The sequence below is a fragment of the Aythya fuligula genome, chromosome 2, assembly GCF_009819795.1.
Source record: "Aythya fuligula isolate bAytFul2 chromosome 2, bAytFul2.pri, whole genome shotgun sequence".
Lineage (NCBI taxonomy): Eukaryota > Metazoa > Chordata > Aves > Anseriformes > Anatidae > Aythya > Aythya fuligula.
The window spans coordinates 96,311,257-96,337,096 of record NC_045560.1 but is presented as its reverse complement, the minus strand read 5'-3'; the positions used below and the strand labels follow the sequence as shown (position 1 = coordinate 96,337,096).

The following is a 25,840-nucleotide window of genomic DNA, read 5'->3' as shown; positions in this document are numbered from 1 at the left end:
CCGCTGGACAGCGCCCGCTCGCCCCGGTGAGGAAGCGGCCGCCGGGGACCCCGATGTAAAGACGGAACCCACACAGCAAGCGAGTACGTATGGGCACCGCCGGCACCCCGCGGGCACCGCCGGACAACTTTCGGGGACCGCCGCGACCGCCCCAAACTTTCGCCTTCTCCTCCTCCCCCCCCCCCCCCTCCTTCCCCACCTCCGAGCTCCGCCGCCACCGGGATGCTCCGGGTGTCCCCCTCCCGGCTGTCCCCTCTCCCCGCTGTCCCCCGGCCCCGGCTCGTCCCGGGCCGGGCAGCCGGTACCGAGGGCTTTCTGCTGGTTGTTGTCATGGAAATGATGCTGCCGGCGGGGATGAATGGCACTCGCCCGGCTCCTTCCTCCGGCACAACTTGGCGCTGCTGCTCCTGCTCCTGCTGCTCCTGCTGCTCCTGCTGCTGCTGGCGCCTCGCAGGGTCGCGACAGTCCCACCGAGCCCCGGAGCCCCCCCGGTGGCACCGGCCACCGGCACCCCGGAGGCTAGCGAGCCCCGCGACCTGTGCGCCGGGGCACCCAGCGCCTCGGTCGCCGGCCGGGCTGGGAGCGAGCCGGCGAGGCGCTCTGTCGCGACCTGGTGCCGGGGACGGCTGTCGGGACGGCGCTATCGCGATAGCCGGCGCGCCGCGGGCGGAGGTGCGGCTCACCTGGGTGCAGCTGGCGTTTGCGTTTGGTTGTGTGCTTTTTATTTTCTTATTTTTTATTCTCATTTTTTATTATTTTTTGAGACTATTTCCCAAGGCAAGCGCGGAAAGGGCTGATTCCCGCAGGGGGTTCGGCTGCGCGGGGCTCGGTGTTTTGTTTTTTTTCTTTTTTTATCAACTTTTTTTTTTTTTTTTTTTTATTTTTCTTCTCCAGAAAAAAAAAATAAATCCCCCCCAGCCCCACAAACTTTGGGAAGGCGCCGCCAACTTTTTTTTCCCCGGCCCGCTCCGCTCCGGTCGCATTCCTCGCCCCGCTTCCCTCTCCTCCGTGGAGACTGCCGTACGAGCGGAGCCTGGCCCCGCTGACACAATGGACCGAGCCCGAGCAGGAGTGGGTTTTCTCCGCAGGTTGCTTTCGGGAACTCGCCCGAAACCCCGTGGATTTTGGGGAGCGAGCGTCTGCGGCTCCGGCAGGGGGTGGAGGGGATGCGCAAAGCCGGGAGCGCACCGGCGCTGGAAGCGGAGCTCGAAACTTTTAATTCAATGGAGCTCCCCCCCCCCCACACCCCCCCTTTCGCTCCTCGGCGGTCCCTGCCGGGTAAATGAAGGTTTCGAAACTCGCCTGGAGAAGTCCCGGTCACAATGGGAGCGTTTCACGCTTTTCCTCCTCGCCTTACGGGGTGGGGAGGGGTGGCACCGGGGGCTGAATGCGGAGCGCACGGAGGAAGAAAAGAGCTGTGCCGAGAGGGGAGGAGTGGGGGGCTGATTTCTTCCTAATTTACAGCCCTCACGGCTCGGAGCTCCTGGCTCCGGCGGCTGCTCTCCGGAGGGGTGCTGCGTGCTTCAAAGCTCACCGAGTGTCTCTAGGAAACCGGCGGCTCGGGGAGGGGGGCGCATCCCGAGCCCCGCGGCCGGGGAGGGCGCAGAGCAGGAGATGGGAGCCGGGGAGGCACCCAGCAGCCCGGCAGCGGGGCAGGGGGGGAAAGGCGAGGAAGGGGAAAGCTGGGGAGAAAAGGGAAAAGAGGAAAAAGAACAAAAAAAAAAAAAAAAAAAAGAGAGAGAGCAGGAGTCGCAGCCCGCAGAGGGCGGAGGGGCCGGAGCATCCCACGGGGAGCCTCCGGTGCACGGCACCCGCGGCCGGGGGGGCGCTCCCCTTGCCCACCCCGGGGCCGAGCTCCCTCCCTAGCCGGCTCCTGACTCTCTCCTTGCTCCTCGCAGCGCCCGGGTCGGAAGAGCGCCCCCCGCCGAGGCCAGCCTCCCAAGCAGCCTCCGCAGAGAGGTCCCAGCCGGCACGGAGCCCGCCGCCGCCGCCGCCGCCGCCGCCCGGTGCCGCCCGCCCCACCAGCCCCACCATTCAGCGCGCAAGATACCCGCCAGGTAAGCAGCCGGCGAGGAAGAGGAGGGATGCCAGGTGCCCTACGCCCTCCCCGGGCTCCCCTCTTGAAGCGGGGCTCGCCCCCGAGCGACGTGGAAGGAGCGGATGGGGAGCCGCCGGGTGGGATGCTGCTGCAGGCGCCGGGGGGCTCGGCGCATCCCTCACGCCGAGCTCTCCCTCTCTCTCGCAAGGATGCCACTAATAGGATGAGAAGAATACCTCCGAGTAGCCCTGCCCTGGTTTTTCACTCCTTCTTCCTCCAGGCTTTGATGACACGCCGCCCACCAGCGAACCTCCCGTACCGCTTTTTTTTTTTTATCCTTATCTTTATTTTTTTTTTCCTAACGTTGTTGGGTCAAGAAGAGAAAAGCCCGGGTTATTTACTTTGCGGGGTGATCCGTGTCGGTGCCCCGAGAGGAAAAGTAGGGGTTAGGATTAGTCAGAGGAAGGTGCTGGCAGAGGGCGAAGTAGGAGGAGTTGCGCAGAGAGCACCAGACCTTTACGTTGGGGATATTTTTTCTGTCCTCAGGTCAGACTTATTTTAGACTTAGGCTTTCTCAGCCCACTTTGAGCAGAATTCAGGGCCCTCACCTCAGCTCTGCTGCTAAGGAGATTAAAAACCAACCCCCCAGACCTGCAGCGATCTGTTTCCCCGTATCCCTGCTGGTTTTCTGGGCTAGCAAGAAGCTTTTTTCCTTCATGGGGCCGCATATCAGCGCGTCCACGTGTGACATTATCTGCCCGCTCGTTCAGTTGTGTTCCTCAGTGGAAGCGTGTGGAAGGAATTGCTTTCCCTTTCTGTTCGATTAAGCACTGATCAGTGCATTTTAGCAGGCAGTCCTTAAGCTAAACAAATGATAGTAATAGGGCTTGGCATGAAATGTGTGTGCAGGGAACGGCACGGACGGAGATATTGATAGGAAAAAGAGACCTTTGTGGGAAGATACATAAATAAGATTGGAAGGCAAGGCTTGTGGAAGTGTTGTTGTCCTATCTTTTTTTTTTCTTTTTCTTTTTTTTTTTTTTTTCCTCTAAATACGTGGATTTGCAAGCAGAAAGGTCTTGGCAATTTCAGAAAACAGCACTATTTTTTTCTCCCACTTTTTGATGTTTTCTCGAGAAGAAGGAAGATCTGAATACTCTGTGACAACACGATAATTGAAATCTGGTGCTTGGCTTACATTTATCTGCAAAGCGGGCAGGGAAGAATGGAAAGTTGATCTGACACCTATTATTCGGATCCTTGCACGGCAGGTTCAAGTGAATATTGAAAAGTTAAAAGTGAAGGGAGTTCTTAAAATACTGAGGAAAACCCCGTTATTTTTAATGTGGCTTTTTTTTTTTTCTTTTTTTAATATGAATTCTCTATCGAGTACTTTAGGAATATAAATTACCACAATTAAGAAGAGCTGAACTGCGCCGAGTTTTGATACACACTTTCTCCGTATTTACTTTTCTGGTCTCATTACGAGAGTATTTGCACTAATTGATGCATTTTATTCCTCTGCTGCAGAACCAAAGCGTACCATGCACTTTTAGTCTGGGTTGCAAATTCTGGGCTAGAGTCTCACGTTGTTTGGCCAGGTGAACCTCAGGTGGATTGCAGAATTGGCTCCATTGTTTCTTGAGAGCAACCAAGGAAATAGTGGATTAGTAGGAAATGTAAAAGGGAAAAAAAAATCTTTGCAGGCACTGTGTTGCTGAAACCCTCCCGGCTACCAGTGAACCACATTAACTTTTACAGCTAATGGACAAAAACAATTACATTGTCGTTTTCTTTTAAAAACTGAAATGCCCCTTACTTTTTCTCTTACATTTTTGCAAATTTAGGGATATGTTGTACCGCTCGCTTTTTTGAGGAGAATGTTCCACTACAGATAAGCCTCAAAAGTAGCAGCTAGACACCAACCCTGGGTTATTAGCTGACCAGAAATATGCTTTGAAGGCCCAGAGTCGAGTAAGCAAAATTGATGTTTGCAAGTCTTAAGTAGCAAATACTGTGATTTGAGCTGTTCCTCTGACATCCACTGTAGATGCTGTTCCTTTTAAACTAAATATCGGTTTTAATATTATGCATTTGGTAATCTAGTTTACCCTTCATGAAAATTTTATGGCACTGTCGCACGCATACAGAGATAGATTTAGAGCCATAAACTGTTCCCATTCTGCTTATCTAATTCTCATTGACACCTATGTATATTAAGCAGCGGATCTAGGGCAGGCTGGAGATGGATTCTCCTCTCGCTGACACCAGTATAAATTCGAGTGGCCCCAGCGAGCAGAAGAGAGCAGGCTCCCTCGTACCTAATGCTCAGCTGATCCCTGATACATGTTCCTCGTAGAAAGGGAACGACTTGAGCTTAATTTTTGTTTCCCATGTCCAGGTGAGAGTGGGAGTCGGGTGTCTGACCGAGCTCCATGAAATGTGGGAAAGCTCGTCGGAAAGAGGTTAGCAAGAGTCTGGACTGTGTCTTCAGCACGTGGGGCTTGCTGTTCATGTTCTCCTTTGCCCTTGCAGATATGCCCTGTGTGCAAGCGCAGTATAGCCCTTCACCGCCCGGTTCGAATTATGCAGCTCAGACCTACGCCTATGGCTCGGAGTACAGCTCGGAGATCATGAACCCTGACTATGCCAAGCTGACCATGGACCTGAGCAGCACCGAGATCACTGCCACCGCCACCACCTCCCTCCCCAGCTTCAGCACCTTCATGGAGGGCTACTCCGGCAGCTACGAGCTCAAGCCTTCCTGCCTCTACCAAATGCAATCCGCCTCCTCCAGCCAGAGGCCCCTCATCAAGATGGAAGACGCCCGCCTTTCCACCTACCAGCCCTCGCTGCCACCCTCCACGGACGAGGGGATGCCCAGCACCTCCATGTACTTCAAGCAGTCGCCGCCCTCCACGCCCACCACGCCGGGCTTCCCCCCACACCAGAGCCTGTGGGACGAGCCCCCGCTGCAGCCCACCCAGACCTGCCTGCCCCCCGGCCACCTGATGGAGGCCGCCCCCATGAAGACTGTGCCCCCGCGCTTCCCCCTCTTCCACTTCAAGCACTCCCCTCCGCACACGCCGGCGGCGGCCGCCCACATGTGCTACGACCCGGCCTCCTTGAGCCTCCCCCTGGGCCCCGACCGGCCGGCGGCCGGCCAAGCCCCCATGGAGAGCCACTCGTACGGGCTCCCCCTGGCCAAAAGACCAGCCACCTTAGCCTTCTCCCCGCTCGGCCTCAACGCGGCCACCTCCAGCCTGATGGGGGAGGCCAGCGGTGGCGGTGGCAGTGGCCTCCCTTCCCCGCCCAGCAGGAGTTCCTCGTCCGGGGAGGGCACGTGCGCCGTCTGCGGGGACAACGCCGCCTGCCAGCACTACGGCGTGCGGACATGCGAGGGCTGCAAGGGCTTCTTCAAGGTGAGAGCTCCGCCAGGACGCGGGTCTCGCTCCCCTCCCTGCCTCCTTCATCTTCCCCTTCCCTCCCACCCGACCCCACCACTGTGCCAGGGCTTGGAGCTCCTCCGCACCAAGCCTAGCTGGAAACGAGATGCATCCGAAAGCCCAATTTCATTTTTCGGCAGGCGGTGGTGGTGCCATTCCTCACAGCCAGGCTGCTCCAGCCAGGAGGGCTGCAAGCACAGCCCAAGGGGCAACTTCTGGCGCGGGGCAAAACCAAATATTTAACTTTTATTTGTCTGCTGCCTCATCAGTTCAGGAAGCGAGCGAGGTCTCGCCCATTGAAAGCTCCTAGCCGAGCAGTGACAGCACACCACGCCATGTCCCCTTGTGGCTTAGGAGGCTGTGAAGGCAGTCAGCAGCACTGACCCTTTACATGAGGCAGCTCCTGAGCATGTGCTTATGCTTTTAAGACTGGAATTATTTATTTCTGCTTTTAGATTAGGGCACTTTTTAATTGCAACAAATTTAGATGGAGTTCAGGACTTTTTCAGAAATAGCCTAAGTGAAACACTTGGTGTAGACTTTTTTTTTTTTTTTGGAGGGGGGGCAGTCTAGATAGTAGGTTCAATAGGTTCAAGATTTGTTAAATTTGGGGCTGGTTTGGTACATTTCTTTCTGCACAGATAGTAGTTGTGCCCCTATTCTGGTAAAAGATTTCCTGAGTACGATGGGAACAAAAATAGTCCAAAAATAGATGTAGGGGAGGGCTCACAGCATGTTTTTTTATTTATTGTACATAGAACTGCTAATATTACTTCGTTATAATCCTTTGGCAACATGCTAAAATACACATCTCCTGTACAACTCTCTTGTTACTTAAAAATAATTAGAAAACGGACCACAAACAGCCTGGAAATAGCAGCTCTGCTGGGCCTGATCCTGCCCCCATGGAAATTAATAGCATATCCTGCATTGGGAGCTGTGGCTAGAGCTTATTCTGCAAAATTAATTTCTCAAGTGAAACAGCTTTCAGTTCTAAAGTGCAATGAATACTACTTGCTGTGTCCCTTGTACTTTGAAGCTGTTGTTTGAAATGCAACAAAAACATAAAATAGCATTTTCCCAATAATTTAATTGCAGGGAAAGATTTAATACCAAATGTTGAACTGATAAATTTGATCCTCTTCTGATGGCTTTCCTATTAATTTCTTTTGGTGCTGAGTTATTTATCGATGTATTTGATTTTAAGTATGGAAATGCATAATACATATTTTGCAACAATTTCTATTATAATCTCCCAAGGCTCAGCAGGATTTTACTAATTTTAATTTCTCCTTATAGTTTTTACCCCGCTTTAAGAGCTAATTACATGTATGTAGCTACAGTATCCCTCTGTCTATTTTCTTTTTCCCAAGTCAGGTTAGCTTTCCCAGAATATTTAACTAAATATATTTTGTAGGGGGTTCTGGTATTTTTATTTTTCTCCCCGATGATTTTAATGGCTAACCAAACCAGTTATTGTGGTATTTGACTAACAATAGCGATAGCAAGAGAAGTACATCGCAGATCATTTTGATTTTATTTTAATAAGGTCAGCAATAATCAAGGGAATGAACCAAGTAGAAAATTGTTCCCAAAGGGATATTAAAAGCGGAGATAATCTAATCCCCAAAGGTAGATGCGATGACCTGGTAATTTCAGATATGATTTTATCATTCAAAGTTGCCTGTCTCCAGAGACTTGCTTCAGAACAATCCTAGATGATTTTCATTGTCAGTAGCTAACACTAATAAAATTGTTTTTCCTGCAGGCTAGTGTGTTAGGAAATTAATTTTATCTAATTATATGAATTGCACTGTCGCTTTTCATGTTGTAATTAAAATACATTTTGTCAGGTTCTAAGTTGTTCCTGAAACTATCGGTTTACTGTTTCTCTGTTGCCTTTTCTCAGAGAACAGTGCAGAAAAACGCAAAATATGTTTGTCTGGCAAATAAAAACTGTCCAGTGGACAAGAGGCGTCGTAACAGATGTCAGTACTGCCGGTTTCAGAAGTGTCTCAGTGTCGGCATGGTTAAAGAAGGTAAGGACTCTTGCTATTATTATCCCAAACGGTGGAACGTTGCATTTAATGACTACGTGTGTGTGTGTGTTTGTGTGTGTAGACATGGATGTCTTTACTGTGAATTTTGCAGTGGTGGGGTTTCTAACTTGCCCTGAACATGTACATTTGTGTAATAAGGTATTGATTTATTTTTTGTCTTGTCACCAAAGTTAGTGGGTTTATCATATCTAGACTTTCTGGGACCCCAGAGTTCGAGAAAAGCAAGGTCACGAGAGGATAATTTGACTCTGGCCAAAATGTCTCCTTTATGAACTTTGAATGTCGTTCAGCAGTGCTGGGGGCTTCCACGCATTATCTCAAAGGGGCTGCATGTCATTGTCGTGCGTGCATTTTTGCATACAGTCTTGTCTTGTTCCCACAAGCTGATTGTAAATTTGCAATTAATTTAAATGGAAACAGGATCAACTCATTAGTCCCAATTCTGCAAATATTTAAGTACGTGAGTAATGCCGTGTGAGCAGTCCCACTGCAAATACCGACGTGGATAATACAGCCTGTATGGTGTGAACATATTTTTCGGCTGCTTCGAGAAAGCTAAAATTACTTGGAAAGAAAGACCCTGCCATACAGGAGGTGCGCTGGCAGTAGTAGCACTTGCGTTTCACGTTCGGTTTTCTTTCAGCAGTAGAGCCGTGCGTGTGCGTGCACATATAGGGGCACACAGGCGTGCTGCAAACAAAGCATGAGCGCTGGGAACACAGCTGGGCTTCAACTCAGCAGTCAGGCTGCTGCTTACGACCAGGGGTCTGACGCCCTTCTGGTACCGTTTGTGTTTCTCTGCGATCAAAGGCATCGGGAGCACGTGCTGAAATTGGAGAATGCTCTTGTTTTTGCTGGGCTGGCCATCGCGAGGGAAGCAGGTGCTCGGTCTGATCGGTCGTCTGCTGGTGTCCTCACAACTGATCCCCCTCTTTTTTATGCAGTTGTCCGCACGGACAGCCTGAAAGGGAGAAGAGGTCGGCTGCCTTCCAAACCAAAGAGCCCCTTGCAGCAAGAACCTTCTCAGCCCTCCCCGCCTTCTCCTCCCATCAGCATGATGAACGCCCTCGTCCGAGCTTTAACCGACTCCACGCCCAGGGAGCTTGACTATTCAAGAGTATGTCTCGCTTTTCTTTGTTTGTTTTCTGCATGGAAATGAGTCATGAACCGCATTCCTACTTACCAGCCAGTTTGCTAAAATGAAAATAAATCTCAAATTGGGGTGAGAGTAGAAGTTTGCCCAGCCAGCCGTGCCTATTCATGGCAGGCGGATAATGATGGGAAAGGAGGTGAGCTGGAAATCAGTGTTAGCGGCTGTTCATTGTCAGGATCTCAAACACAAGGTTAGCTGCTGTATGCTCACATGGGTGAGCGAAAGCAACAATGCACGGGCAAACAGAGTGCTCTTCTCGCAAAAGGCTATGCCAGAACACCAGCCATTACAAAACGATCGATTAATCTACCAAACTCGGTAGTGTCCATCTGGCTGGTATCTTAAGTTTCAGGTTACGAATGCTAAAATCTAACTGAACTTTCCCGGTATGCTATAAAGGTTACATAAAGTAACATTTGATGGATCTATATTGAAATCAACAGGAATTTTGCCATTATTTAAACGGGGACAGGGTCTGGCTTAGGATACCCCAGCATGAATAGTTGTTAAGCAAAATTCACATTTGTGAAACAGACCATTAGATCAAAATTCTGAAAGATTAATTCAGCAAAGCTTTGCCACATATTATATATTTTTGTGACCTTGTTCCTTATTATATAGTATTTGCCATTTAAATATTGATGGGATATTTTGAAAGCTTTATAAAACTGTTCTGTAGTTATTAAAATTCAGTATTGAAATAGCTTGTAAAATACACTTTTAGGTAGGCTAATACATGAAAAGAAAAAAATACAGCTAAGGAAAAACAAGATCAAATTCCTCCCTCTTAATGAAATATGATTAAGCCTCAGACTGTGAAAAATACAGCTGTATTCAGACAACATTTACATTGGCCATTTATCACTTGTTGCTAAGTAATATTTAATACTAAAACATATTTTATTGTAATCATATAAAAATATTCTATTTTAGAATATGCTTGCGTATGTAATTTAGCAATTATAGGCATGTTGTAGCTTCTTTTCCTCAAGCTACTGTATACAATTGTGTGTATACAACTCTAGAATTTTATAGATTAATATTATGAATCTAGTTGTTTAGTGCCTGACAGCCTTTTTGGGGAGAATACTCTGGCCATACTTACGTGTATTTTAACTTACCCAGAAGGTCTCAGGGGGTCATTCTGCAAGCACTGTGCACTTTGGCAGGAATCTACTGGGTTCCACAGAGTTACACGAGTAGACAGCCCAGTCCATGAAAGCAATGTCCAGCCTCGTCTACTTGCTTACAGGTGTAAAATTACAAAATTAGATGAAAACTCTGATTTTTTTTTTTTTTTTTATGTGACTTTTTTCTTTGACTTACAGTAGCTATTCCTTTTCTAATGAAAACAGCCCATAGATCTCACTGCTAAACAGCCCTGTTGGTCCTTACAGGAAGCATAGGATTGACAGCAGAGTAATTTAGTTTTGGCAGCTAAAAGACCATGTATGATTATGTTTTAGGACCTACTAATATCTAAGTTTTTATTTACATAAAAATGTATTAGTCTGTTATGCTTGGCAGTACTGATAATACAAAATTAAGGTAAAAATTAATAGATTCGTATGTTTCTCATAAATTTTATACTTTTTAAAAAAGTTAAGGGAGATCAGGAACGACTACCATGTAAAAATTGAGATTAACTAAACAAAGTATAGAGGAATCTGACCATAATGCTAAAAAATCACTGCAAAGGATCCTGTGCCAGTAACGACCGGCTTGCGGCACGCTCGGTTAGGCCGTGACCCTGCCGTGCACCACAAATGGGTAGATCTGGAAACCTGGCTTGGCGTCAGTCCTAACACTTCCATTGCCACGACCTTAATGTTTAGCATGGTCTTCATGTTTGCAAACCGTAACATCGTCTGGCCTGTTGCAAAAATACTAGGAAGAGTTTCAGAGGGGAACGTGTAGCCCTTCCCTCCCCAAAAACGCAACAACCTACGCCAGAAGTATAAAATTAAATTATACAACCTACAAATTTTAAAGCAAAACACAGTGGAACCGGTTCTGTTGAGAACATCGCTACTTCTCCTTTCAGCACTGGTTTTAACTTACCAGCCCACAGCAATGGTATATTTAGGTACTTGGTTTCAAAAAGCAATTGCTAGGAAGAGAATTTGGTTTATGAACTCTTTAAAGGCCAAGGGCCGTGGTCAGGTCTCACACCTGTTTTACTGGTACAATTCCATGAGTTTAGACTTCTCAGTAAGCGAGAGCAGAAGCAGACCCTGTACCTTGCCGTCCTTCTTCGGGCAAAACAGCCACTGACTGAAATAGAAATGTTGCCTTTTTGGAGGGGGAGTGCGGCATTCAGCCAATAATCCCACCCCAAGCCCCGGCCAAAAATGAAGCAAAAATCCATGCTTCAGACACAAGAAGGGGAGATTCATGGAAAAGGAAGCATGGCTTCTGGTTGTCGGATTGTAAATATGCTGAGCCAACGTTGCTAGACTTTTGCAGCTACAGCAGTCCATGAAGGTGTCGTAAAGCAGCCAAAGGGTAGGGCTGTGTCGTGCTATCAAGCTCTCCAACACCACCAGGCTTTTAGATACGCCATATAAATTAACATTGCTTGCTACACATACATCTCCCCCTTGCATAAGTCGGGTATCCCTGAACTCCTGAGGGCAGTAGGGCAGAGCTTTCCCCGCTGGCTCTCCCCAGCAGCGCCTCCAGCCTCCTCTGGCAGGTTCAGCCGTGCAGGACTCAGCCCCTCCAGGCTTACCAGCTGTCCTGGTCAGAAGTTAGGTCAAATATCACCTCTCCTCAATGAAATAACCATGTGGGGGGAAAAAGAAAAAGATTTGGGGCACAGAACAGAGCCATACATATGCTTTGTGCTTCCTTACATACTCATAAGACCATTGAATGTAAATAATATTTTATTTCAGCTACTCTTTGTAGCAAGCAGTGACATACTCCTGTGGTTCAAAACTATGCCGCTCCCTGTAATTTTTTACTGTCTTCTGAAAACGCTCCCATGGGCTAAACTGTGCCAACAAATACAGGTTAAATTATTTTTTGGTGCATTCTATCTAATTAAGTGGCCCAGTGGGGTATACAGCACTGTAACATTCAGTTATGTGACAGGGTAGCATTCAGCTTCATTAGACAATGTGAAAACTTTGTCGTACTTTTGCCAGAGGAATGCTTTATGAATACTGAGAGCAATTTAATACCTGGCATAATTACGTCAGCTTGTGATGAGTTATATTTTGGGTGAACGTAGGGTAGTATCTTTCTTCTTTTCCTTTTCTTTTCCCTCCTTTTCACTGATCAGAGGATCGAGAACACACTTTGCCTTAACACTGCCTGTAGGCAAGGCAGGAATTTCCATCAGCCGAAACTTTCCATTTTCCTGTATAGAAAGGAGTCGCAGCTCAGCTCCTGCACAGCAGAGCAGGTCTCCCAGAGTCTTGAGGAGCTGAAGGCCGTAAGTGGGAAAAGCTGATGGGAAAAGCCCACCTCCTCACACTCACTTAGCTTCATTAGAAGGGGGTGCAAGGTGTCTAAAGTAGCACTCAATTTTTTCTGCCTACTAACCACCCTGGTGCATCTTGCTGCAGTCCAGTGCCAGGAGTATTCTTTTGCACTGCCTGAGCCTTCCTCATCTGCTTTGTTCAGGTGGAGGACTGAACAAATAAGCCTCTAGTAGCATACAAATTGTCTACTGCTGCTCCCCATCCTGCCCGTATTTGGCCTCCTCCTGCCTCGCTGTCATCCTTCAGGGCAGCTGGGGCAGAGTTTGGCTCCTCGTGAACTTTAGCATAGGGATCACACATTGCATTTGCTGAGCTCACTGTACAGAAGTCATGTAGGTAGTGAGCAGAAGGGGGTCATTCAGGGCTAGCACCAATACCCCAGACGTGGCCAGGTGTATCTGGGACTTGTAACATCCTTGCTATGGTTCAATGATCAATCAGACTGTGAAACTGTGTCCTTCATCCCTTACCTGCCAACAGCAACCACCAAAGTGGCATGCCTGTAATGAGGTCCTCCCACTGCACTGTTACCTACTGAGAAGAGCTGTGGGTCTTTCTGCCTCCCTTCTGGCTTGGGATGCTAGGAAAACCTTCAGGCTGATGGACTCAGGCCCTAACTGCACGTGGAAAGTAGTTTCCAGAGGGTGTGCAGCGATGGGGACCACCCCAACTTTTCCTGGCCGAGTCCCAGAGGCAGCATTTGTGCAAAGCCTCTCCCAGAAATAACCCACGCGGTGTCTGATGGGGAAGCTGCTGTTTCAGTAAATTCCTAACTGTTCAGCTCCCGCCCTTCCCAAGTGCAGAATCAGACCAAGCCATGAAAACTCCCATTATATTTTCTGCCAGAGAGAGAGCCGTGCCGGGGAAGTGACAGGGATCTGGCGGGGAGGAAGCAGGAGACAGCAGGGAGGGAGCTGTCAGGGGGTCGTGGGGAAGTTAGGCAAGCTGAGGCTGTCGAAGGGTTGTCTGGAAGAGTTATGGCCGCGTCAGCAGGATAATAGGTTCTCCTGAACCTGAAACGCTTCCATCTGCAGGATAAGAGGTGATACGGGGCAGCTGGTTTACTCTCAACCAATTCTGTATTCAAATGAAGCGATGCTGCACGTGTCAGATAAAAGATGATTTATCTTGCATGTCTCTATCACTGTCAGATAAAATGCAATTTGAGAGGTTGGGGAAGAAATCTGCATTTTGGACGTGCCGAGACAAATTCATCAATGGGAAATTTGTTTAATTGTAGTAAGTTAAATAGTATTCCTCCTCTATTGTGTTAAAAATTATCCTACCCACCAGGCTGCCGTTTGTGTTTACTAATTGCTTATAGGCACTTGTAAAATGTGATAATATTTTACCTATGAATTTTAAGCGATTTCTCGAAGTGTGGAAATATTTTTGCCATATGCATCTGAGTAGCAGAACGCCTCTAGGTAGCTAGACAGGTAGCTAGACTGAGACCTGCTTCATCTGCCTTTGACAATAATGCCAAGCTTTGCCACAGAAGGGAATGTTGTGGGGCAGGTAACACTGCCTGTTTCTCCGAGTGCCCTATAATGCGTGTAACGTTGCTTTCTGTGGCTTTCATTTTAGTACTGTTCCACTGATCAGGCTGCTGCAGGCACAGATGCAGAACATGTACAACAGTTCTATAATCTTCTGACTGCCTCCATTGACATATCTAGAGGCTGGGCAGAAAAAATTCCAGGATTTACTGACCTCCCAAAAGAAGATCAGACATTACTCATAGAATCAGCTTTTTTGGAGCTGTTTGTACTAAGACTCTCCATCAGGTAACTATTTATTTCGTTTCCTCTTGAGCTGATGTGAAAAATCATCCGTCTGAATGCTTTTAAGGAATAAATGTAAATGTGGTGATACCTTTGAACACTGTCAATTTAAAAACAAACAAACAAACAAAACATCAGCAATGTCTGCATCCGCAGGATATGGTGTTTAATTTGTTTTAAAATGCAGAAAAGGAAAAAAAAAAAAGACAGTGATTTAAAAAGAGAGTGTAATTCTCACTAATGTGCTTCTTTTTATTTGATATACCACATCCTCTTCTCTAGTAATCAAAATTGATCCTTGGGTACGATTTGAGAAAGTTTGCTTCATACTCATCAGCACAAACTATAGAAAAGCACTTTTAGTATAAAAGCTTTTCCTCCCCTTCCCCCCCCCCCTTTTATTTTTTTTGTGCATGCACATCTTTGTAGTCTGTTTTTGAAAGGGATAAAGAAGCTTTAAAATCTTGTTCAGATTGTTTTTCTTCTTAATACCAAGTCATTCAGCAGAGTGAGGTGCTATTTGTCAGTCTGGCACTAGTTAAGACGTTTTACCAAAGACACTTTCAGGGACTGGGGAAATTCCAAGCTGGTGATTTGAATTATGCCCTTGTTTCTTTAGGTTGAAAATGACCTTTGCATGCAGCTTTTAACGGGGATATTGGCAATGGAGGGTGGGGAGGAGAGGAGAGCTTGGCTGTAATACTGCTCCTGCACACAGGTTTTCACATAAAAGAGCCTATTATGTTATGTGTTGTGCATTATTACACGCGCTTTCCATTGTTTTTTCTCTATCAGTTTTAATAATATGAAAGATACAGATGACACTAAATAAGTGCTGAGAGTTGCAGAATCTCTTCTTTCTTCAGTTTTTATTAGTTTTGTGTTTCAAAACGCATGCACGTAGTGTTCTTGTGGCTCAGACATACAGTATTTAATGTAAAATGTCTTCTCTGTTTATGCCTTTGGGCAGGACCAAAATCTTAACTAATTAGACAGCCTACACCACATGCTACAGCTAACCTCAGGCTTATAACTCTACGAAGTAAGCAATCATAGAAGCTTGTTTGTTGTACTTCTGCCCCAGGGGAGAAGCATATTGTCAAACGTGAATGCCCACATATGTCTCAGGATAATATGCCTTGGATTTTAAATGACAGACACTTCAATACTGGTTATGCATGCTGCTGTAAAGTAGAGGATGCATTTATAATTTTTTCAATTATTTTTATTCGAGGTCTGACACTGCTGAGGATAAGTTTGTATTCTGCAATGGACTTGTGCTTCATAGACTTCAGTGCCTTCGTGGATTTGGGGAGTGGCTCGACTCAATTAAAGACTTTTCCTTAAACTTAAAGAGCCTTAACCTTGATATCCCAGCCTTAGCAAGTTTATCAGCTCTAACTATGATTACAGGTAAGTGCTCCTTTGTTGATAGAAAGCTTCAGACTCTTATCACTTTACTTTGATGTAGATTCAAGCAATTTCAGTTAACTTAGCAATATTCCAGGTAAAGTGAGTGTGGTTTTTAAGCACTGTAACGACCATACTGAAATTGCGGACTGTAACATTAGACCGTCAGATACACCTATTAAAGTGTAATCTAACTCTCTATTTCTTCATGGTTTCATTGTTTTCTTGGAATAGTCTCTAAAATGCAAACTGCTTCCAAGCAAACTGAGTAGCTCCCACAAAAGCATTTGAAATACGTGCTGAATTCCCAGAAAAGCACAGTGAAATGGCTAGGGATAAGTCTTCTGCATAGGAATACTAACGCTGGGGTGGCTCGAGAGCTAGAAGCCATACAGCTTCTATAGCTCACCTCTCAGCAAGGCAGCTGGACCAGAAAGAGTCCTTCATGAGGGCAGGCAGGCTGCTTTGGGGAGCCAAGGTACAATAGGTATTCCGTGTACTGCTTTTATTTGAGAGAGAAAACTGGAGAATAGTAAGAGAAAAGTCCCTTCTGCAGTTTTACAAAAGCTTCTGCATGTGCATGTGACCATATCACCCCTTCTGCCTGATGGGGTGAACAGCAGGGAACCAATGTAAGAACCTGCCAAATCTGGCTGGGAAGTACAAGCCAGGGGAACATAATGTTATGAAGTGCAATTTTCTCATTCCTGAGACAACAAAGCCCCTTGAAGCGCATGCTGCGTACTTTGGGCTTTTGGTAGTTTTAAGAGGCATGGCTGGCAGAATGAAGAAAGGTTGGGGGAGAGGGTTCCTGACGAGCCATGGGAGCACAGCAGAAGTCAGAGCAGCAGTCATCACTGCTGAAAGCCTCGCGCTCGCTTCAGGAAAGGGGCTATCAGAAAGGCACTGCAACCGTGTTGTCCGTGCGTGCTGGTGCTTCAGCATGCCTCCAGCTCAGTCTGCCCAGGGATGCCAGGAGCTCTGCTGGGATGGATATTGATTTCCTCCTGCATTTCAGGCCGCCACCGGTTTGCAGGCGGTAGCCTCAGCAAAATCAGCTGCAGTATTCATTTTACCTAGGATGAGTTGATGCTTGGGAAACACTGAGATAAAATACTCAGTGGCAAATCGAAAAACAAAACAAAACAAAACAATGCTATAAATTGGCCAATTCCCACTGACATTTGTGGTGCCAAGATTTTGGCTTCAGGGTTTAGATCATACAGTTCCCTCCTGCATTTGAGTGAGGGGTTAGTTTCTACATGGAGTAACATTAACTCTTGGCTTCTTAACAGAAGTATTCTCAGTTTTTAATTGATTAATGTTGATTTTTTATGCAGTTCGGAAATGCTAAATTAAGGCCCAGATTCTCCTGTCTTTGATGAAACTCTTAAGTCCAAAATAACTCATTGGGGTTACTTTGTTGTACATGAAACGTTTCCAAAATGAGCAAAATGTTAAATTGAGTAAGAACATTCCCAGCTTATTTTTGACTTCTGTGTATAAACATCCACACGCAAGCATGCAGATATGCTTACATATAGGTAATATAAATGCAAATATCTATATATACATGTGTGTGCATAAATGCCTATAAACGAATACAATATAGATGTACACATATGTACTTCTATATCTATCAATCAAGGACAGTCGCCATCTTTCTCCATATATATTTGCACACAGGCATATATGCTCACATACATGTAGTGCTTGTCACTGATTTAGGCTATTTACTATAAGTTAGGTATGTCTTTTTAGATAGATATATATCTATGGAGCTTGTTTCTGGTTATCTTCCTGAAGACTGAGAGGATATAGGTAGATAAATAGGATCCCGTACAAACTCTCCATGTGAACATAGGAAAAGCTACTCTATAGGAAGAAAAGTTTTTCTCCTTACAAAGCCGTGTCTTACTTTGTGTTCAGTCAGACACTGTTTGGTTTCCCTTACAGAAAGAGTCAAGGTTGTCCCGTGGCTGGCTCAGATCATCCTACAGCATTTAACAGAAATATCTCTTAATTGATAAAGCCCCACATTTCATCCTTTCCTTGATAACAGCCCTGTCAGGAGTTTGCTGTTTTGTACTAGTCTTCCCAAAGTTTCTAATCAAATGGAAATAATTGTTGCTTTTAAAAGGAAAGCATTTCTGTCCATAAAAGCTTTAAGGTTTTCTGCATTTGCCAAGCTTTTCTTGATTTTCTCCCCTGCATGAGATGTTGCTTAAAATTAATGTAGTTTTCTATTTGTGCTTTTATTTTACCATGGAAGTGTATCTCTGCTGCTCTTGAGGTCAGAGTACACCTTCATGCAGTCCAAGGCTCCCGTGTCTATTGATTTATATTCACAGGTTTCAGATCTCCAAGGGCACTTAGCTAACCTAGGGACTCAGTTGGAAATTTGGCCACCTGAAAATGGATGGCATGGCATAAAGATGAACAATATTAAAAAATAAAAAATGAGAGAGGAAATGAGGTAACTATAGCTAAGGGAGCAAGGGAGCACCACAGCCCAAAAAGCTGGGGCAGTGGTTCTTTTGAGAATTTCTCAATGGTAGTATATTCAAAATACTCATAATCAGGAAAATCTTGAGATTTGCCTCTGATATTGCATCCCACGAGAAATGGCTTCCTGTCCTCTCAACAGTTTGAGTATGACAAGTCACGTGCTGGTTTTCAGACAGTCCCACCGAAAGGAAGAAACAATGAAGATGAACTTTGGAAATCCGATTTCTGTTGAACATTTTCAAGTAACCGTTTTGGGGCATGGCTTAGATTTAGGTGGATGTTTTGTGTGCCATTTGTTGTCCTGCGGAGAAGGTGCTCTTCTCTCCTTTATTGGAGGCAGTAGGGAGTTAGGAAACCCTGGTTCAAATCCTTTTTGTGAGTCAGAGCAAGAGAGAGTGACCTTTTCCAGGAACATAGGATATCCGACTATTGAGTGTCACTGTCTTTTGTGTTAAGGCCGTTTGACATGTTTTTTGGGCCACAGAGTGGCCGTTGTGTATGATGATTTGGGGACAAGCTGGTGCTGAGCGAGACACCCAAGTCTCAGTGTCTGGTCTGATTCCAACAGGAAGGGAAGGTGGCCACGGATCTCCCATGTCCCCGATGAACATTAATGTCATTGGGCTGCAAGCTATGAAGAAGCAGGAAAGCTGTTTTGTGAATTTAGTTGTTGGCTTTTATTAGAAACACTGCAAAACAAAATGTTGGCTTGAGCAAAATTTTCTTAATTATTACATGAATTGTTCCAGTTCTCATTTTACATTAGCCACTGTTTCATTACTTGATTGTTCAACCAAAAAAAAAGGGAAAAAATTAACAACCCAGTGATGTGCAGCAGTCAGAGCTGGTTTTAATACTGTACAGCATCTGAGGTAGCACCAAATTCACAAATTCTCTCTCCTAGTACAAAAAATGTCCCTGTGAATGATAACCTGCTTGTTCTGCTTGATTTCCTGAGTGCTCTCCATCGCCCAAATGAGGACGTGCTCTTAGGAAACAAAACCTCTCGTATGCTAGTCATCGAAAGTATTGGTGAAGGAGGAAACTAAGAGAAGTCCCTGCTCTTTCATAGGTCCTCTGTCTGTTCTGTGAGAGTGACAGGGAGAGATAACACCCCTCTCCTAGTGAAGGAAGAGGGGCTAAATGTTAAAGATTGTGTTGGGGGCTAAACAACATTCCACTGTTCCCAGTGTCCCAAGATACCGAGGGCTGTTCTCTCATTTTGGGGTGTCAAATCAGCTCCCCACTAACAGTTGTGGTAGCTCCAAGGCCCTTTAACTAACCCTACTGACTTACTTGGAGCTGTGAAGCTCCACGTCCTATCTCAGCTGCAGCTGCAGGTGACAGCACAGGGGCATGGCTCTAGGCATATATGGCCATTCATTCTGCTCAGTAATCTTGAAGGGAACAGCAGGAGACCTACCGAGTACTACAATGCTCGCTAATTCACTGCTTGCTTTGAGTAGAGCTGGAGGTACGCACAGCATAAGATAAACAGGAAAAGGTTTTGTAAATCTGCATCCATTAGCAAGTCCATACATTTGTGCTTTTTCTGTTTATTTCATGGTTCCTGGGAATTTCCAGTAACTTCTATAGAAAGAAAAGTGCCATGCTGGAGTGCTGCTGAATTTTCAATTCCTTTCAGATAGGACGCAAGCTTGAAAGAGCACCCAGAGTGAAAGAAATGCTGTCTAGTTTATTATGGGCAGCTTGCAAACAGTTAAAACTCTTCAATGTCAAAGCACATCATTTTTTTCTTTAAGGTACTCCTTTAGAATCTTCCTCTCTCTGTCTCTCTTCTCCTTTTTTACTTCCCTCAGTTGGTTAAGAAGGGCTGGACACAACTTCCTCCAGAGCACATTAGCAGTGCTCTGAGCATCAGCCAGAAGAAAGTAATTAGAAAACACCACAAGACACTCACCCCACATCCCCATGAAAGCAAGAATTGAGTGTTGTCCTGTTCTTTTTCTTGCGGGTCACTTGTTCTGTTGGGACGTAGGATCTTATGAGCTAAGGAAGAGTGTCAGCAGGGACAGAAAGCTCTGTTCACCTTGGGGCAGGTCCTGTCATTAGTTGCAGTGGTAGATGCACATGGTGGCATCTACCAGCTGGGTGTGTTGCATGGATCACACGTGTTCCTGTGCAGCCACTCCATGTGGACCTCCTCTAGCTCCTACACGGTGTTGATGGTGAAGCTCTGCAGATTAGGCCAGATAGGAGCTCAGGCTATCTTTCAAAACACTCCTCTGGCCTCCCAAATGACCATTTGTAATGCCAAAATACAAGGACTGAGGCTACAACAAAGATCATCTGAAGGCCACGCTCCAGCTTAATTTCAAATTTCCTCCTGCTCTAAAACTGCTGGTGTTTTCTTTCTCTCTCCTTTTGTTTCTCTCTTCCCCTCTGCCTCTTCCTTTCTCTCTCCACATCCAAATATTATTGTTTTGCACACTTGACACTCTCAGTGGGATGCTGCTGAGTACAGAGCATTCTAGCCCTAATTCAGCCAAGCTCTTTCAGCATATGTTTTATTTTAAGTATTTTACAGACCAGCCCAGAGCCACTGTATATACTGGGCTTATTCACACTCTTAGTGCTTTGTTAGGCTGGCACTAGAACATTGAAGAATATTGTGAGGTTTCAATTAATTATGAGTTTTGTTTGCCTTCCTGCTGTTGGGCTTTCCGTTCCAGTTTACAAACACGGATTTTAGCACCATCAGTCATACCAAGAAACAGTAATGAGTCCAGGCTGGCTAAAAAGGGTCCGGCTGCTGCAGTTCCCTTCTGAACATGGATTTGTCCAACTTGCCTGCGAAAGGGAGGCTCACCTACTCTTCGGCAGCAGATACCCTTCAGTCCTGCTGCCAGGATCCTCCGGAGTGGGTGCTTCGTGTGCTGGGTCTACACACGAGCAGGTGGCAGACTGGAGGAGTGTAGGAGAGCCGGTTATAAAAAAATCCCTCCAGATTGCATTGTCTGCCTTCCCCCCTCCACTTTGACGAGGGAAATACTGTCAGCAGCTGAAGTGAAGTGCTCACTCCTCCTTCTCCCCTCCCACCATTTTGCTGAGGCAAGAGCTCTCTCCTCCTGCAGCAACTGGTGGCCTGTCTTACGGCGCGGTCTTCTTAAAGGAGGAGGGAGCAAACTGATGTCCTCTGTGGTCATTCAGCTCTAGGCCTTAGGTACCTTGCAGAGGGCACCTATATATAATATAGGGCACCTCCTGAAGACGATTCACCCACCTAAAATCTGAACCATCTTGCAAAGTGATAGGCAGGGTGAGCATGGGCCAGGCTGCAAGAGAAGGGGATGCTCCTGGCTCTGTCAAGTTGCAGCCTTGCTGTTCAACCCAGAACGTGCAAGGTGATCAGAAAGCTGTAGGCATCTGAGCCTGGCGTTTCTTTGAGTTATAGAAGGGGAAGAGGATTGTGAAGGGGGAAGAGAAAATCAGATAATTATATTGAAACCGAGACGATCAAGAGGCCTATTTTAAGTCTGCGCCATTAATCTGGTGCATGTCTGGTGGGACTGTTTCTGACACCTCAGAATTAATGAAAGCTAAAACTAACCCACCCTAACACAGGGCACGGAGCCTAAGAGTCTCTCAGATCCTCAGGATCTTCGAAATGCTCGCGCTCTGCAAGAGCATTTCTCATAAAGGTAGCACTGATTCTGCCTAGCCCTGGTGTAATATACCCCATGACGGAGACTGGGGAGAGAAGGACTAGCACAGCTGGTGACAGCTTTCCCTGCTCTCTTTCTCTCTTCCTATCAAGTTTTGGCTGATCAGCATAATTATAGCACAGAGCCACATTGAGATTCCTGGAAATTGTGTGTGGGAAAAGGGGAAAGGTGTAAAAAACTTGCCGTGTTCAGTTTGCCAGAATGAGCTGCTAAGTTTGCAGAGCTTTAGAGGCAAGACTTCCGATGAATCATTTTGACAGGCTTATGGAGAGCATCTTTGCCATAAATCACCGTTTTTCTTGCAAAAATCAATGATATCCTAAAACACACGGCTGAGAAATCCTATATTCACTTTACCCAGGCCTTTTTAATTGTCCTTATAAGAAAGTCTGAATACAATAATATTTACACACCTCCTCAATCAGTTAGAGAAAATCTATTAGTTTTGACTAGCTGTCCTTCTTGGGATAAATCTTGGCCTTATCAGTCATGTGTGGATAAGAACATCCTGTGGAAGACTGGGAATGATTATGAGGCCACTGATTTCAGAAACGGGGCACCTACTTGTCACAGTGCCTCATCCTGCTCCCATACAGTTAAGTAAGAAAGACAGCGGGTCTTTCTTTGCCCAAAAGACACTGGTCATGTGGAAAAGGCAAGAAAATGTGTTTCCTGCTATTTGAACCCTAACTATTAGATTTAAATCTTTGATGTGAATTAGACCCAAGAATCCTCAAATCTACCCAAGAGAGGTAATGGTCGGATTGTGATGGTAATGTCAGGGCAAAATACCCTTTACTAGCAGAGGGGGCTTCCGAATTGATAGCTTTGACTTTACGGGTCATCAAGGGATGCCTTAAGGGTTGGAGACTGAAAATCCCTTTTTCCAGGGAGGCAGTTCCAGTTGTGAGAAATTAAACTTGTAGAGATTTGAAAGTAGCAAAGTCTACTTTTTGGATGATTCATGCAGGGGAGGACAATATGGTTTATCAGAGACTGCTTTCGTGTTGTAGTACCACAGAGCATGTTGGGGAGGTAGTATGTCTTAATCTGGAACTTCCTTGATTTTGTTATTTGAAGTAAGTCTGCTAATATTACAATCATTGCACGTGCTGTATTTTGCATTGGCTTGCTTTGTGGCTAGATGTCAAAGACACAATTTGTTCATGAAACCTTCTGAACTGGTCAGTGTAAGACAAGGGCTGTTTAGTTCTGGCCTGGAATGTTAACAACATTACTGTGTGCTCAAGAGCCAGAGATAATTTTCCGTGCTCTGCTATAATGCACAAATCTACTGAGGCATTGGTCTAAAAACGTAGCCTGCTATTTTGAAGTCAGTTTTGGATCCATTCTAGTATTTCAGCTCTGTAGATCTATAAAGATATCTTCGCTAACATAGCCAGGAAACAACCTCAAAACAGATTAAATATGGAAACTCTTCAAAGACCACAAGATTAACTTAATGTCCTGCAGATTCTCTCAGTAGGCTAGTGGTTTAAAAAAAAAAATACAGCTTTTCAAATTTATATAAAATATTTATCCTCCAAGATTTTTAATGGCAGAATCTGCCTAAGTATTTACTCCCAGTGACCTGTGTAGTTAAGGTTTACGTAATTACACTATACACCATTTACTGGAAAGGCTTTAAATATTCATTGACTCCTCATGTTTTAATGTAAACAAGGCACTTAGAATACACAGGGTTTTTTAATTCCTCCAAGGTGAAAAAGATGTCTGAAGTAGCTGTTACTGCTTGGATGAGTGTTGCTTTGAAGGGAAAGATGATGGTACTTAAATGGTTCAGAGATTTAATGGCCAGAGGTTTACGTGGTTGCAGCCTGACTCTGATCCCAAAGTAGTATTCTTCAGGAGCTCGCTCCGCATAAGTCAGTAAAGTTGCAAAATTGTAAAATGGGTGAAAATCAGTGGAAAATCAAACCTTTCCACTTCTGACTGCCTTCATTGAATCGTATCTGTTTTATCGGGTTGTCAAGAACACCTAGCCAAAGCCATTGGTAAGGGGAGGCAGCGAGGAGCCTATATACACACACCAGGGCAAGGCACTGCTGCGCCTGCTTCTGGGAGTAGAAAAAAATGTACTCAGTGTTTATCAGGGGGATGGACAGAGAACATATCCATTGCCAGCTCCTCCTGGAGTGAAGAGGGAGGACCAGGACTTGTGGCAGTGGGCACAACATGGCCCATGGCTACCAGGGTTGGGGGAGAGGGCTAGGGCAGGCAGACAACTTCAAATGCATCAAACATAGGAGATGCCAAAATTGCTCACTGCTCATCTGCTGCCACCACTATTTTTTCCATGTCTAGTTGGTTAAAATTAATTTCACCTGCATTTTCTTAGATTAACTTACCTGGTATAATGCTGTTTCATGTGTAAATGGCCAGGACTTTGTTCCAAAGCCACTTCTTTCTTATCTGTGAATTTCCAAATCAAAGAAAAAATCAAAATTTCACAAAATCATTTGAGATTATTCTTCTGAAATGCTGTATTAATTCACCCACTGAATCTCGATAGCAAACAACACAAAATTATCTCTCTCATGTACCAGTAAAGAGGCTGCTTTGAATGAATCACAAATCTGATTCATTGTACCTAAGCTTAAAGAACTGTGGATGTGTTTAGCAGCGTTGTAGCATTTTAAAAGGCTATTCAAAGGGGGACAAGCCCCAGATCCCCTTCCTTTTCGGGGTGTTGAGGTTTTTGTGATGGATAACATAGCAGCCTTTTCACTTCAGCCATTGCTCACTCAAAGCAAAATAGTTAACTTCCAGGCTTCTTTTATCTCGAGCCTTTTAAAGATGAATAAACTAAAAAGCAGGAGCTGATCAAAATAACAAAGGATGGCGAGGTGCCTTTAGTTTCTCATAAGAGTGTCTGCAAATTCCTGGTGGAATTCTGGGCCTGGCGCTGATGGAGCTGGCTAAGGATATCGATCGCCACTTGAATTCACTGAATAAATAATGGTTGCCATAGTTATTGAGCATTCACAACTGGTGGGGAAGCACGGAAATCTCCAAAACACCTCCTGTGATAGTTTTGCTGGAAAATCACCCAATTAATTCTGTCTCATATCATGGAAATTATGCGAGAGATGCAGGGTGCTCGGGCTCCTGGTACTAGAATTTCAGTCCTAGCTGAGCATCTCTGCTACCCATTTTTTGCAGCCAAAAAGAAACGGGGGCTTATCATCTCCTATTTTGTGTGACAGCGAGGTTAAGTGGCATTGTATAACCCCAGCCATTCTAAGAAATGATACACTTTTTAAAGCATGTTTTTGCTTTGAGTACCAGAGCACGTATGTAGTTACGCCGAAGAAAAATTAGTCCTCTCCAGCTGAAGCAGGGATGCTGACGTGTTTGTGTTTCTCTTCTTGTGCCCTGGCTTTGCAGAACGACATGGCTTAAAAGAACCAAAGAAAGTGGAAGAGCTATGCAACAAGATCACAAGCAGTTTGAAAGATCACTTAACTTTCAGTTGCCAAAACAAAGGACAGCCGCTCGAGTCCGCAGAGCCTAAGGTACTGGGTGTTCTTGCTGACTTGCGCTCTCTCTGCACACTGGGACTGCAGCGCATCTTTTACCTGAAACTGGAAGATTTGGTGCCAGCCCCTTCCATTATCGACAGGCTGTTTCTGGACACCCTACCCTTCTGAGTCCAACCACCCTCCTGAAAGGCAAACGCCCACCAGAGCAGGCAAATGGATCGTGACTTACAGCTAACATTTCTGCCCTCACTTAACAGAAAAGCAGCTCCAGCTCTAAAATGAGGTCTTTTCTGGCGCTTTGACCTTACAACCTGAGGCCTAAAACTTACTGGCTTACTGTCTGGGGGTTGTGTTCTTTTTTTTTTCCCCCCTCCCCTTTTTTTTCCGGTTGTTGTTGTTGGTGGTTTTTTTTTTTTTTTTTTTTTTTTTTTTTTTTCCGTGTGTGATTTGGGGTTTTTAAATGGCTAATATGGCACTTTTGGACAATGCTATCCCAGCAGCAGTAAAAGGTTAACATGACTGTTTCAAACCTGTTGTTTAACACCTCATGGGACATGAGGAATAAAATGGTAGAAGCTGTGTGTTTGAAAACAAGAACAGCAAATAGTTGTTTGCCAGGGTAGTATGTGTTTTGTGACGATACCTTTAGCATACTTCCTGCATCAAGGGCACATACATCAGCACAATCGAAACAAAAAAATTCACTTTTTTAACAAAGTACATTCAATTGAACATTTCATATAAATCCAATATAGCAAAATGAC

The 25,840-nt window shown here is 45.5% G+C and overlaps 1 protein-coding gene across 1 annotated transcript; it reads left to right on the top strand.

The window, feature by feature from the left end:
* NR4A3 (nuclear receptor subfamily 4 group A member 3) lies at positions 1-25,467 on the top strand. Its single transcript, XM_032183255.1, has 8 exons — positions 1-83; positions 1,899-2,057; positions 4,574-5,460; positions 7,394-7,523; positions 8,489-8,661; positions 13,773-13,972; positions 15,204-15,382; positions 24,982-25,467. Exons 3-8 carry the CDS (start codon positions 4,576-4,578, stop codon positions 25,242-25,244), a joined length of 1,830 nt encoding a protein of 609 aa, XP_032039146.1. The 5' UTR covers positions 1-83; positions 1,899-2,057; positions 4,574-4,575; the 3' UTR covers positions 25,245-25,467.
* The last annotated feature ends 373 nt before the right edge of the window (positions 25,468-25,840 follow it).

Bases quoted from the DNA above. Each gene is read 5' to 3' on its own strand.
- NR4A3 (XM_032183255.1), top strand. From the start codon at position 4,576: ATGCCCTGTGTGCAAGCGCAGTATAGCCCTTCACCGCCCGGTTCGAAT. The intron at 5,461-7,393 runs GTGAGAGCTCCG...GCCTTTTCTCAG, and splicing joins GCTGCAAGGGCTTCTTCAAG to AGAACAGTGCAGAAAAACGC. The intron at 15,383-24,981 runs GTAAGTGCTCCT...CTGGCTTTGCAG, and splicing joins AGCTCTAACTATGATTACAG to AACGACATGGCTTAAAAGAA.